Source organism: Pogonomyrmex barbatus, unplaced genomic scaffold (genome assembly GCF_055798465.1).
Source record: "Pogonomyrmex barbatus isolate J1 unplaced genomic scaffold, ASM5579846v1 scaffold4, whole genome shotgun sequence".
NCBI classification, from domain to species: domain Eukaryota; kingdom Metazoa; phylum Arthropoda; class Insecta; order Hymenoptera; family Formicidae; genus Pogonomyrmex; species Pogonomyrmex barbatus.
In genome coordinates this window covers 6,711,675-6,726,215 of record NW_028297138.1, presented here as the reverse complement: position 1 = coordinate 6,726,215, position 14,541 = coordinate 6,711,675, and the positions used below count along the sequence as shown (strand labels likewise).

The window sequence follows — 14,541 nt, the reverse complement described above, 5'->3', positions numbered from 1 at the left end:
AGGCGTGACGGTGAGTTTTACGAATCTCCGTCGATCCAGCTGCTCGTACCTACATATTGTACATTTACCGTCGACCTTTCGAAACCTCCACCTCCACGCGATAGTTCGTTCAGATAGTCTGAATGCCGGTAAAAGACGACCGAGCTGCCCCCGTTGGAGGGGGTGGAACAGCTGTTTCGTTCAGAGAGAGGAGAGTCTGGATCTTGAATATTTAAAGATCCCAATGTCCTACGTTGATTTTACACGATGTTCTTTTTAACGATAATTTCCTAAGACGATTAAATACGATTAGATTTCATCCCACAAACATCGTAATCGAACCAAATTTAAGGAAGGTGAAAAATTTATCGCTTCACTGTTGTTCCACAATTTATTTCAGTATGATATTTTTTATTTGACTTTACGTCTTGCCCTTTTGAATGAAATTTCATATCATTATTTTAGAAAAAAACTAAAATGTGTAAAAAAACAAGATAGAAATATTTCCGTTTTTGAATTTTGGCTAGTCAATTTGAAAGTTTATGACAAGTTGAAAATCGTAGATGAAAGAAGGAAATATTAGGCTAGAGTGGTAGATGCTGAAGATAATTAAATCGCAAATAGAAGCAAGATGTGTTTCTCATAGATTGCAGGCTTTGGAGCACTATTCTTACTATTCTTAAAAATTAAAACTCATTACGGAAGAGAATGAAAAGAGATTCAAAAACTTTGCTATAAATGAAATATATATTATTAATATTAAAATTCATGAATAGTAAAATGGTAATTTGCGACCTGTATTTTTATATTCTTGCTATTATATTTTAATTATTTTCCTTAGGAAAAAAAAATAACGAGTTTGAGAAATTAAAAAATTCATTTAAAAATTTCATTACGTGCCCAGATGTCGCGATAATTAAATCACAAGGGATCTGTCACAAAGGATCACTGTTCTTCCCATCATTTTAGCGTAACTAAGTTCTCGTATTTCTACGGTCGAAGCAGGAACAGGAAGGACATGTCCCCTGAAGCGAAAAAAAAAAAATTATGGGTGGATCCAACGAGAAACCATCTTGTCGTGTGGGCACAAAGTAATCTGAGCTTCTGAGCAGTTTTATAGCTTCTATCAACATTAATTATGAATAAAAATTTGTAGGATTTTCGGATTCAAAAATAATAGTTGTATCAGAAGTAATTAATGAGAATCAGATGTGAGAAACGATGCGCAAATTAATTTCATATACAAATTTTGAAAAAAATATAAACATTTCAATTTATATTTATGAACTATATAATTATAAGGTTGTTTTTGATGCAAGTAAAAAAAATATAGAATTAAGGATAAAAGCAAATAGAAAAACAAAATTTTATTTATCGGCAGTATTCTCTTATCAAATATTTATTATATCGTGATAAGGAAACAAACAAAATTGAGCGAATATTCATATTCTGTTAAATTTTGAAGAAGACAACAACTTTCTAAGAAATTATCAAAGTTCCCCGCTGTAAAGTGTATACTCGTTATGAAATTCACACTCGTTATAGGGTGCGGTCTGTAACGCAGTTTAATCTCACAAGGTTTCCTCGATTGCGAAACTGAGGACACAATGTTGTTACCGTGGGCAAATCTCCCCGCAGTGCAATTGCAAGTGCGTGCGCGCGCACTTTAACGATAGGCCTCAAACGGGAAAAAGGGAAACTCGAAATAGCCGTTGTCAAGATAGAAACCTCACGGACATATAGAAATATCTCACAGACTCCTGGGAACGCGGTTCCCGCCAATTTCTCGACGGGTGCTCGAGGCAGTGTAACGGCCGTTGGTCCGAGATGCCTCGAAAGTGGCAGGTGCAACTCGGGCCAAACTTCATTAAACACAATCCCATCTGCGCCCTCATGCTTCCAAGACGTCTTGTGGCCTCCGTAACTTTTTGAGGACGAGAGAGAGGAGAGAGAGAGAGAGAGAGAGAGAGAGAGAGAGAGAGAGAGAGAGAGAGAGAGAAGAAAGGAGCCCTAGCAACTCCGGAACCTCCGGTTGGTGTATCTGTTCTCCGTCCCTTTTTCTTCCTCTTTTATCTTTGCTCGCGAGACGGCAGATTGACTTGTCCGACGCAATTGCTCGAAACTACACATTGCTCTGCGTGACAACAACTGAACCGTGACAGGTGTCTGTTCTCGCGCAACAGGAAAGTACGCAAGAGGAAAGGAAAACACGTATCTGTGAGAACGTGTTCGATCGTGTAAATTGTATTTAAACAGTTTAAACATCTCTGCAGGAACGAAAGTTTCTTAAAAAAAATAATATTTGTATTATCGAGAAATGTATAAATCGCTAAAAAATTTTTTACTGCGATGCAGGACAAATCATTTACAAATATATCGTTATTTACCGTTGTTAAATAAAAAAAAAAAAAGAAGTAACAGAAGCGTAATTGTTTCGCACACAGCAATTTCGAAATTTTTTTTCACTTCAGATTAATTTTGGGGAAGGTGACGAGGGAAGGTGTGTTTCTTGAATTAATAAAGGCCACCAGAGTGATTTTCGGAAGATTACAAAACGGCTCAAGTCTCCGTCGGTTGAAACACAAATTATTTCTCGGAAAGAAGAGAAGTCACGCGCGTGGCTGGTTCTTTCGGCAGGCAGATACCTAATTCTTCAGATCCTTGAGATTTATTGATTTCAGGATGTCCAGTCGGTCCGCGAAGGAAAAAGATCGAACTGAATTTGGAGCACAAGCAACACTTATCTTGTACCCGCATTGTTCTCGCATTGACTGAAAGATAATATCGCGCATAATAATTGTTAATTCGCCAATTGGCAACTGCATACATCATTAAAACACTAAAGCAAATTTAAATATCCTATAATGTATATCTCTTGAATGATTAAATCGGTAATTTTGTAAATATATCTGCATAATCTTTCTCGTTATGTGAAAGAAATTATGTGTTACTACACAGCTTTTCTTGAATTTATTTCAGAATATTGTTTTATATAAAATACAGAATTGTTTATATAATGTAAAAATCTGATTTATTGAAAATTTTGCATAGTAATCAGGATAGAGTAAAGAGGCAATATTTATCGTTTCCATGAAAAGCTTTCAAAGAGACTTTTTATCCATTTTCCATAAATTTTCGTGAAATGGACGAAATACTAAAGACTTTTTTCGTAATGTGGACATCCGCATAATGTCGTAAAAACGACTCAGTTCAAACGAGACGCAAGGAATAATAGGCTTTACAGGATCTTTAAATTTTAAAGGGACGGGATTGGAACAGCTGACGCTTCCTAAGATACCCAGGTATCCTTCCTGACAAACTCGAAACATTTTGAAAGGAACAAGTCGCTCGATGTAAGAAAGTATCGGTTGAAAAAATACAAAAATTTATCGGAAAATATATCGTGTGTTATAAATAATACTTTTTTTTTGGATTTTCTCTTTCTTTTTCTTTCTATCTCTATCTCTTATTTCATACATGGAAAGAACACTTTTGCAAATCTAAAAATTTGACTAGATACAGATCTGAAAATGATTTTGTTGGGCCTTCAAAATTATTATATACGATGTTCAAATTAATTGTTAGAAGAGCAAACATTTTTGCAGTATTATCGTCATATTTAAGCGTTCTACAAAATAATTTTGATGGGCCAACAAAATTATTTTCAAATCTGTATCTGGTCAAATTTTTAGATTTGCCAGCCAAAAGTGTTCCTTCCGTGTAATAATATAAATAATTAGTCGTTATACGTATTATTGGATCTCTATTTAGAATGCTCCCCATTATTTCTTCTTTACTTCCTATATTTTCTGTGGTTCTCACGGAAACAATTGTGCTTGCGTAGATCTCATGAGAGTGAACATTCCTGCTAATCAATTAGCGCGTATAATCGTAAATTTCACCGCGGCATCTGCTGCGATATGATATCCAGGTGCTAAACGAAGGTTTGTGCCTGTGTAGCGTTTGATATTTTTTTCTGCCGGAATCGGTATGAAATATGATCTCTTTCCGGTACGCTTGGCCAAGCGAGTATACATCGTGGGTGACAATTCTCTTCATCGTCGAGTACATCGTGGGTAATAATCCTCTTCATTCGAGAATACATTATAGAATCGCTAAATTCGTAAAATAAAAATTTCGTTTCACAATAACACATATGTAACATATATAGACAATGTCGCATCAATTTTACTTCAATTACTGAAATTCAAATTAACATGAGAAATGTAGACCTCACAGAATACATACTGATCAGTGTTCACACGATTGCCCAGATGGTGCCGTAAATGTTACAATTTACCAAGTAACGAGGTAATTGGGGTGGGCGTAACCGTGACGGATATAAGGGCGATCGAAACCCCGAACTATTTGCTAAGCCTAACTAATTAAAGGACGATGGATTTCCCACCGCCATACGTAATCTTTATTCATTCACACGTCACGCGGCAGTAATACGCGGATTATCGTGAAATAAACAATGAAGAAAATAAAAATATTGTGTACAGATGGCGCGATATTAAAAAATAATCAAATAAAAATATTTCATTTTTTTAAATAAAGATAGTTGAGCCTTTTGTCTAACAGACCCTTTTTAAGACTAACGTGAAATTTAAGAAATTAATACGATACATAACTAGATGCATGATTTTATCTCGACGATGTTGATGCTTCTGAAAGGTCTTGATGCCATTTTCTTATAGTTATTTTTCTGTGACAAGAGCTGCCAGGGTCAGGCAGCTCTTGAACTTCAGCTTCTGAAGAAACTTGAGCTTCTGAACTGATATCGCTCTTTCTTGCACGCCACATCAGACATAAAACGACTAATATCAAAATTATAATGATTCCAATAATTAGTATACCAACGATTGCACCAGTTAGATTATTTGTTTCAGCAATACAATTTTTCTCTGAAACAATATTTTTTTGTCATAATTAAAATATCTTGAAAGCAGATTATAAAAGCATATCTTTGACTATCACAATTAGTAAAATTATAAGATTTATACTATATACCTTTTCTCGTGCAATTATCGCGACAATCGTTAAATGCAATTAGATAAACATTAGAGATAACAACATTTAATGCATTCCCGAAGTATATGGTGATGCCTGTTTTGCATACAAATATTTCATATTTAATTGAAGCGGAAAATGAATGCATGTGCCTCTGCATTGCGTCTTTTTTTATTTTCTTCTCTATGAAATATGAATGAAAAATCTATATAATGTATTTAAACAAAATAATAAAAGATCAAAATAATGATTAAATGATAAAGAAATATGTCGTATACAGTACTTGCAGAATTTTTACGTACAATTTGATGTGCAAGGTATAACGAGAAATTATTACCATTCAGTTGTATAGAAATGTAATAGAGAAAAAACTCGATGTCATCATGACCGTAAATGAAAACGATTTCATTCTCATTATTACTGCCCGCTTCATTTTGAGGTTCTTTCCAATGTAAATGCATGTGAGCTATATTTTCATGGCAAAAACCTGTCGTGTTTGCATCCGTAGGAACAATCGATTTAGTTTTGACTATCTAAAAACATAATTATATTTTGTTATTTGATAAAATAACTTTGATTAAATACATACATGTCACTGCTGACTAAACGTGCGTCTTCACCTGAGAATCATTTGCGTAAAGCAGATTTATCTGAATCGTCATGTTAGTCAGAATGCACGCTATTCCAGTCTTGTTTCTAAGAATATAATTAAATTTGGGTATAGTAGTAGTTTCTGTATCGAGCGGAGGAGATGTCGATGTTTTTGTTATTTTTGTAGCCGTAGTATTTGTTATTTCTGTTGACGACGTGGGTAATGGATCCCTTGTTGTCGTTGTATTCATTGACGGTGGGGGAATTATTGGTGTTGAAAAAGTCGAAGTGGGTCGAAGTGATGTAGTTCTTGTTGTAGGTGTTTCGGACGATAATGTACTTGTTGTTGTTGTTGTTGTTGTTGTAGTACTGGTCGTTGTGCTTGGTTTCGTCGTCGGTTCTGTAGGAGGCTTTGTAGGAATTGATGGCTTTGTAGAAATTGTTGTATGCTTCATAGAAGTTGTTGTTGTTTGCAAAGCAGAAGTTGTTGTTGTTTGCAAAGCAGTTGTTTGTACCGTAGTAACATATTTATCTTGATATTGAAATTTGATATCTTCATTTACTTGGGTTATGCATGCAACTATTAGGATAAATATTTCATCGATATTCATAAAACATAGAAATAATCTTTGATGAAATAAAAAAAAAATATAAAATAAATTTGCACAGTTAAGCCATTATGTATATATACGCACATGAAACTTCTTTTCTCGAAGACAGTACAAACTAGTAGACAAGAATTTATTTTATATTTTTGCTTTTTGCGAAAAAAATGTTTTTTTGTAAATTTAATTATGTATTTTTTTTTTATAGAAAACTGATTGGTAAATTATTAATCATTAGTCAGCGATCAAATAGAAGTTATTATCTTCAAGTATTAAAAATGGAGTTACCTAACTGTAGATCAATAAAATTTCAGCTCCGATTAATAAGATTACTATTCCAATTAATATTGCCACAGATGAGTTCTTCATATTTTATTTCCACTATTTTCCGATTTAAGAATTCATCAGCATATGCGGATTCGTTATTTCGTCGTACCTTCTATAAATAATTCTACTTACACACACTACTTGACAAATAAAATAAAGAAAAAAGTTTGAAAAGTCGAAATTGACAATCATATATAATGATTACAAAATATCGGTTCACTTTACTTCTTGAAAGGACAAAATTCCTCGGTCGACCGTGCGACAGTTAATATAGACAACGAATGCATCCCTACTCCGAACAATACTATCATTTTTGTTAGCATTATCATTTCGGCAGATGGTGCGATAAAGATATCTCTAATCATTGTGCTCTCCTAATCAATTGATACGTCATATTCTAAATGCCGTAATTAGACACAAAACAATAATTTATAAAAATTTTCAAAATCCTTTAAATCTCTGATCTCTTTATATAGTAGTATCTGTAAAAGTGTAATTTTTATTTTTTGTTCGGAAAAGAAATCTAAAGCAGTCGGAAATAAGTTTCTCGATTAACAATCGTGTGCAATTGGCATTTAAGCAAGGTGGGCATTATTTTTAATGGCGTTACGTGTCATTGCAGCGCGCACAACCATTCCGAATAACGTGGCGAACGCGCTGTAACAATTAACGAACACGCAAATGCGAATGCCACCCTTTTCTGCCGCGTATCGCTTACGCCACCGGACATTATTGTCCAGTTTTTCGTTTCCGCCGTCATCATTATCTCCTTTTGTTGACCGACTCGTGCCGGTACGCGCCGCAATCGAGACCGGGGTGGAAACAAACCCGGTCTCCTTTTACCCTCTCCCCCGCCCAGCCCTTTTCCAATTTCGTTGATTTGCGAGTGGTTGCGGTTTTCAACTATTATCTCGACATGCAGCACGTGGAGGTGGACAAAGGCAGCGAACGGGAGTCATTGTCGTGACGAAAATTCGCGTTTGACGTGGTTGCGCGACACACCCCGGTGGTCATTAATCGTGCATTAAGCCCGCATCGACTCCCGCTTTCTAATGCAACGCCACTAATGCACTGCCTCCTGTCAGCTGCCTAATTTTGCCTGACTTTCTCGTCTCGTCAATTTGCCATATCGTTAAAACATTGAATTTAGTACTAATTGTCATCGTAGACTTTTCGACATGTATGTAACAACAAGGGAGGGGTGTTACGAAAAGATGTGTTTTTGCCGTGCCTAGGGAAAGTAAAATAGATACATCACTTCTTATAATTTTCGAGGTTTTTCATTTCGACAAGAAAATTGTAAAAAATGATGTCTATTTTACTTTGTCCGAACACAGCAAAAATAGATTTTTTTTGTAATATCCTTTTTTAGTATATATTGAAATGTTATTTATTTTATCGTTAGTCTCACACACACACATACACATGCACAATCAATGGTTATGTTCTAGACAAAAAATAAATTTCTTAAAATTTTCCTTGAGGATTTTCTAAAATTCTCCTTTCGGAAGACTTTGATCTTCAATCTCAACACCTCTAAGAAACGATTAGACATGAATAAAGTATAGTTTAAATATTTACAAAAAGAAAAAGAGTCTTATATTATATAGGAAATGCATGGACAGTAAAAATATGTAAGAAACAAAATACTAGCAATTGAATATCTATTCTTCATTAAAGCTTTTATCAAAATTTTTAAGCTGATTTTTCTTGTGATCATAATTTTCATCATGATAAAAGAATTGTTACGGATTAATCATGGAGTCATTTTATGGAAATATTTTTATTGTATATTTGCTTTAATCTCTCTCTCTCTCTCTTTCTTTCGCTCTCTCTCTCTCTTTCTTTCATCTGGATTTTCTCAAACATTCGAAATCTTAAAACTTGCATTTACACGGAAATTTACACTTTTGCTGGCAGATTTAAAAATTTGACTAGATACAGATCTGAAAATAATTTTGTTAGGCCTTCAAAATTATTATATACGATGTTCAAATTGATTGTTAGAAGATCAAACGGTATTTTTGCAGTATTATCATCATATTTAAGTGTTCTACAAAATAATTTTGATGGTCCAACAAAATTATTTTCAGATCTGTATCTAGTCAAATTTTTAGATTTGCCAGCAAAAGTGTTCTTTCCGTGTAGATATTGCAGTAGACATCTAGATTTCTCAATTCAGATCTGGGAATGTATCGGAAAATAATTTGATATCAATAAAATAATATTATTATTAGTAAAAAATCAAATTAGACAGGTAAATCAAATTAGATAACGCACATTATAAGAAGAACTAAAGAAAAATAATTATTCTTGTCATAAATATTATTTTCAAAATTTCTGTGCGTTATTTTTCTAAATAAATACTATACTGTTAGTCGAGTCTTCTGTCTCGGGGTGTTTTTCGTTTGTTGGCAAATATATTTTCCGTAACGATCTTTTCTTCTCATAAATTTAACAGAGATGTGGACGCGGATAAATGATGTAGGTAAAACGTTAAAAAAGTCCCAAAAACGAGATACCGCGTCGTTCGTTTCGAGTTTCGGAGCATCTGCTCGGTTACGAAACCGTTCGGTCTTTATCACACGATCTTTGCCTAACGAAATCATCGGGCAATTCTCTTTTTTCTCCGGTTAGGCTGCGGCGCAATTGATGCGCTATCACGATTAAGGGATCTATTCAAGCCGTCTAATTTATCGAAAATATACACCGCGGTGGTGCAAATACCAAGGCGCAATATCGCAATAATGCTCAGACGAGAACATCTGCTGTGCCATGAAACCCTTCGGCGTTTATCAGTCGATCGTCATGTGGAAATTGTTAAAAATAATGCCGCGAGGCGACCGGGCGCCCCCGCGGTGACAGAACGTTGAGATTTTGATAGATCAAGTCGGAGATCGATTTTGTTCAATCGACCATCTGCCGCGTCGAAGGGTTGTTTGCGCCAACCCCTTTTCTTGGACCTTCGGACCTTTACGTGCGAGTGGTTACCCACAATACACAGCGAAAGGTGCACCAACAATACGAACAATCAGTTATATCGATTGCTTCATTCGTGTCACGTGAATATTCGGTGAGTAATGCCAGATGTAACATTTAGTTAAAATAATTATTGATTTTCTGTATGATTTAATTTCTAGAGAACTACAAACGCACTCGTTTACGAGCGACTTACGTTGCGCGTCAGAATTAGTTTTCGACACATATGTATTTTATGACTCTAAAAATGTAATATTGAAAATTTTATGTTACAATAATACTTAAGGCTATTTTTTTTTTAAGAACTGAGAGATAAATTTAATTTTAAGATTACTTAACTTTAAAATTAATTTGCCATTGATTAATTTTGTTATGTGATCTTTGATTATAAATTTTGAAATATTATTTATATCTCTAAATGTATATGTGTGTGTATGTCGTGCGTGTGCGTGTAGTGTGTGATGTGACTTGAAAATATATTGGTGTAAAAAGTGTTATAGATTTACAGAAAATTTTATATTTATAGAACAATATGTTTGAATTTGTTATTATAACAAATATGTTATATTTGTATGTGAATAGAATTGAGCTGTGATTTTTTTACGGTAAGACCGGAAGTAATCTAATTAATGGCTGGTCGTACGGTAATGTATGTGGGTATGCGTAGTACACCGAAATTCCCACAAAAATTTATATTGGCGTTTTTACCCCCGAAACAAAGTTTCCCATAGAGGCACCCCCAACGACGTATAAATAATGCATGTCGATTTGCTCCGCTCCGTGGCGGTTTTACGCGAACCGTGACAACGAAGCGAGAGATAATTGAACAAAAGAAGGATTTACATAAATTTTGTTTTCACGCCTTTCTTTCTCTTTTCCTCTATTGCATTAATTCAATTTCCCGAGATTACCGCTATTGATGAATAAATTTTCTGAGATGTTTTCATACGGGGAGACGAGAAAATTAATTGAGGGGAACTGAAAGAAATTATGAATGAACGTAATTATCGCACGATTATCTTGATGATCTTAATGATCCCGTATAGCGTATTCGCATATGCATGTAATGTCCAAATATTCATTATTTACAGAAGGAGATTAATTTAATAAGTCAAGCCAAATGAGAACTCGTTACATAGATAACGATCTGTATTTTATATATATATAAGCAAATCAGTAACAGAATTTTACTCATCGATTACTATCCGGCAATCAATGAAATTTACCGAGATGAAAAATGTATCAAATAATCATCATTACGCGCGTTTTTTCTGTGTTTTATCGAAATATCTAAAAAAAACCTAAAGTTCACAGTGACGATTTAGAAAAAAAATTTTCTCAAAATTTTTTAATATTGTTAATTTAGACGTTCAATTAAGTAAGTTTTGTAAACAGTGGTAGAAAGTTTAAATCGATCTCAAAAACGTGCTAGCCTTCTCTAAAGAATTGTGTACTTCCCAACGTGGTGTTACCAAAATACGTACTTGTTAGCCACACGCAGATCGGCTAATTTTTGTCCGACTTGGTATAATTGGCGGGGCGGCAAGTTAACTCGCACGTTAACTTAATTTCGTCACCCTTCCATCGCAGATTACCGTACGGTCCGAGAGTGCCGATGAGCGGCGTGCGAATTGTGTGAAACTTTCGCGAGGGACACCTGCAAAGACAGAGGCCTGCGCGAAAACGGAGACCATCCACGGTTCCACGCATAAAATTTATGTTGCGTGAAGTAACCGCGCGTCCTCGCGCTTTTTCCCGCGTGAGAAACGGCTGCGACGGCGATCGTCCGTGTCGAAAAACGTAAAAAGTTTTACGAGATAATTGTAATATCCGCAAATAACACGACGGGTACACCGTCGAGTGCTCTCGCAGCGAACTCGAAGAAACGGAAGTAACGTTTATTACCAAAAATTAACTCCTTACCCGGTAACTCGGCGCGGCGAGTAATAAGATGCGGTCGAGCACAAAAGATGAAGGCTTAAAGAATTACAATTGGATTTAAACACATTGGTTTAGAAATTTTTTAAATATATTATCTTTATATTTTATCTTAACAAAACTTCTTGTCGGATAGTTATAAAATAACGCAGGTGTCTTTACTACTGTGTCTTTTATTTTAACGTTTTTTAACATCATCATCGGTGGTTTTTGTATAATACTTCGATATTATTTATTTACGTGATTCGCTATTTGTGTTCTTATGTATCGCCATAATTTTGTAGCCACACGTAGATTTATATGTTTCGTAATTGTGACGTCGCTCTCACCGCTTTCTGTTACTTTCTACTGTTTCATTAAAGTGCGGCAATTTGCAATCCCGGGGACAAACGGCAACCGATGCGCCTATTATGCGTTTCGTATAAACGTTAAAATTTCCGTTGGAACGTTTGCAGGAAACGGTCGACTGACAGAATCCTTTGAGGGTATTTCCTTTCGAAGGTACCGGCTTCCGGATTGAAAGCCCATCGTCACAAAATCGAAAATGAAAGGACGGGGAGACCGTATTTCCTGCGTCCTCGGCGATATGGCCTCTCATAAATGCACAATCATTGATATTAATTAAATGCGGATTAATCGATCTCTACAAGAAAGGAAATTTTTGAAAAGAAAAATATCGAGAAAGTCTATCTTTTTAAGAATTTAATTATTTGGTAAAAAAATACGCATCTTATTAATTGCAATTTATTATTTCGTCTCATCTGTAATAAAACGATGTTCATTTTTCCTACAATGCTTTATCTCTTTCTCAGAGAGAGATATCGATTTGACTTTTCGATATATTCACAAAAATGATAATAACTACGATAACTACGTATTATTTGATCGCTTTATCACCGATGTAATAAAATAAAAGAGATAGTAAATTTTATCGGATAATACATCAATCGATTGTACAAATTTTAATTCTGAAACGAACTTCGTTTCGTTTGCAACGTGCAGAAAATCACATACATAGCGTCGCGTCGGCGTCATTAAGCAACCTCTTAATTAAAATTAATTATATTAAATAATTTGTTCATATAATCCTCAATAATTATTCTCAACAACATATATAGAACTAGAATTTAAATAAACATAAAACTAGAATTTCTCAACACATGTACAGAAAAAAGAAATTTGAAAACTATTCTATTTTAACTTGGGTCTAACAAAACCGCATTCAAGTAATTTTTATGCTTAATTAAGTTTTCTATATTGATCGAACATTTGTTGAAATTATTTCCGTTTAATAGGATTATATTGTTTGTACAACATCTGCGCTGCATATCGGCTTTCGAAACGTAAAGATCAAAGCGTGATCGTCGTTTAAGGTCTTCTTTATGTAACCATGACCCATTACTTCCATGCTGGGGGCACGTGAACCATATGGTTTATGTGATCGATCATGCACGCGTTGACGATCAAGCTATCAAATTCGCGAAACTTAAACTTTGCACGCGCGAACAGTTACTCGCCATACTTGAATGGCTTCGTAGGAAGTGAATTGTGTGTTACGCTTTCGTTATTTTCGTCACCTGTTTTTAGCTTCATATTATTCAAGTTAGAATAAGCTATATAAAAATAGTTACATACATCAAAGCTGTTTTGTGTTAAAAAAATAATGTAATTCGACGATATAAATATTTAAAGATATTTTGAAATGACATCATAATAATATGATTTGAAAAATATTAAGAATTATATTAATTATAATAAAATATTTTTAAAGAACAGTAAAAAAATAGATGTTCAGGGAATGACATCGGTATTCTCCTTAATTTTCTGATTTTTTTTTGTAAAAAAAAATTTTAATCTGTTACATATGTAATTTATTTTTGTAAGTTGTTATATTCGAAATTCAGCACATTTATCTTGCTTGGCTTACAGGTCTTTCTTTTACTTATTGGATTTATAATTATATTAATTTTCTAATTATACTTTTTTAAAGGTTCATTAATTTCTAAAAGCTGTTATGAAGCTTAAAAAGCTTAAAAAAAAAATGAAAGATAATATCAACAAAACAAATTTAATTAATGAAAGAAACGGATATTAATTACGTTTTTCCCGATTCCATTAAAAAGTAAAATAATTGAATTCGCACATTTCGTTAATCAAAGATACCGAGAGACTAGGGAAGGATGAGTAGCGAGCCTCAATTAGTATTTAATTAATTTGTAAAAATTAAATTAACTTACATCAACGTTAGAAGGAGGGTAAATATGGCGCTTCTACGTAGATCCAAAAGTGAGAATGCTTCGCGGAAAATTGCGTTTGCAATAAACTGCAGTCGCACAATTTGCGAACCCGTTCAAGGTATTCGAGCATTGTTCATTGTGTGACAAGCTGCACCTGCTGTTTTACGATTGTAAAAGCGGAAGGACTCCCCCACGTACATGCTTCACCTGTGCTTTTCTGCTCTCGGACGTGCGCAGAGTGCGATAAAAGGACAATGGATGTATATCAGAAACGGTATTTATCTGCATAAAGATCGGCACTCGATTGCAATGAATGCGGACTCGCTTTTGAAGTACTTTATGCAGTTTACGACATGTCACACATGATTATCGTTAATATTTCATTTACGCGTTGGAGAACGCGTCGCGACATGGAAATCTGTTAATATCTGTTTTTATAAAAAGGAATATTTTAGTTAATTTGAATATTATATTATTCTTTGATATATGTAACGAACGAATTTTTTTTTGTAAAAAAATTTTTTTTTTTTTTTACGTAAACAGTTTTAGAATAAGAGATCCCTATGTAAAATATTTTTTAACTGCAAATTCAAATACAAGATATTTGCTTAAGATTTTTTTTATAATTTTTGCACGATTTAACATTGGATTTGATATGAATAAAAATTAAACTCAATAATGAATTTTTTTGGCTTTTTAAATAATTTCGCTTATCTAATTAAAATTGTCTAATTTCAATTAATAGTTAAATACTTATTATATTATATACATTAAAAATATATTCTCGTAAGAAAAAAATACCTAGGTTTTTAAAGAATTGAAAAAACATCTTTTTCAAATATTTTTTTTTAATTTAATGTTTATTTAAAAAA

The 14,541-nt window shown here is 33.9% G+C and overlaps 1 protein-coding gene and 1 long non-coding RNA gene across 2 annotated transcripts in view; one reads left to right on the top strand and one right to left on the bottom strand.

The window, feature by feature from the left end:
- LOC148935775 (uncharacterized) overlaps nucleotides 1-14,541 on the top strand; it is a 107,613-nt gene that overhangs the window by 74,320 nt on the left and 18,752 nt on the right. The gene's annotated exons all lie outside the window — the stretch shown is intronic.
- LOC105428304 (uncharacterized) lies at nucleotides 4,155-7,354 on the bottom strand. Its single transcript, XM_089081136.1, has 5 exons — nucleotides 6,482-7,354; nucleotides 5,601-6,163; nucleotides 5,330-5,525; nucleotides 4,993-5,175; nucleotides 4,155-4,886 (listed from the first exon to the last, which is right to left on the bottom strand). Exons 1-5 carry the CDS (start codon nucleotides 6,555-6,557, stop codon nucleotides 4,627-4,629), a joined length of 1,278 nt encoding a protein of 425 aa, XP_088937262.1. The 5' UTR covers nucleotides 6,558-7,354; the 3' UTR covers nucleotides 4,155-4,626.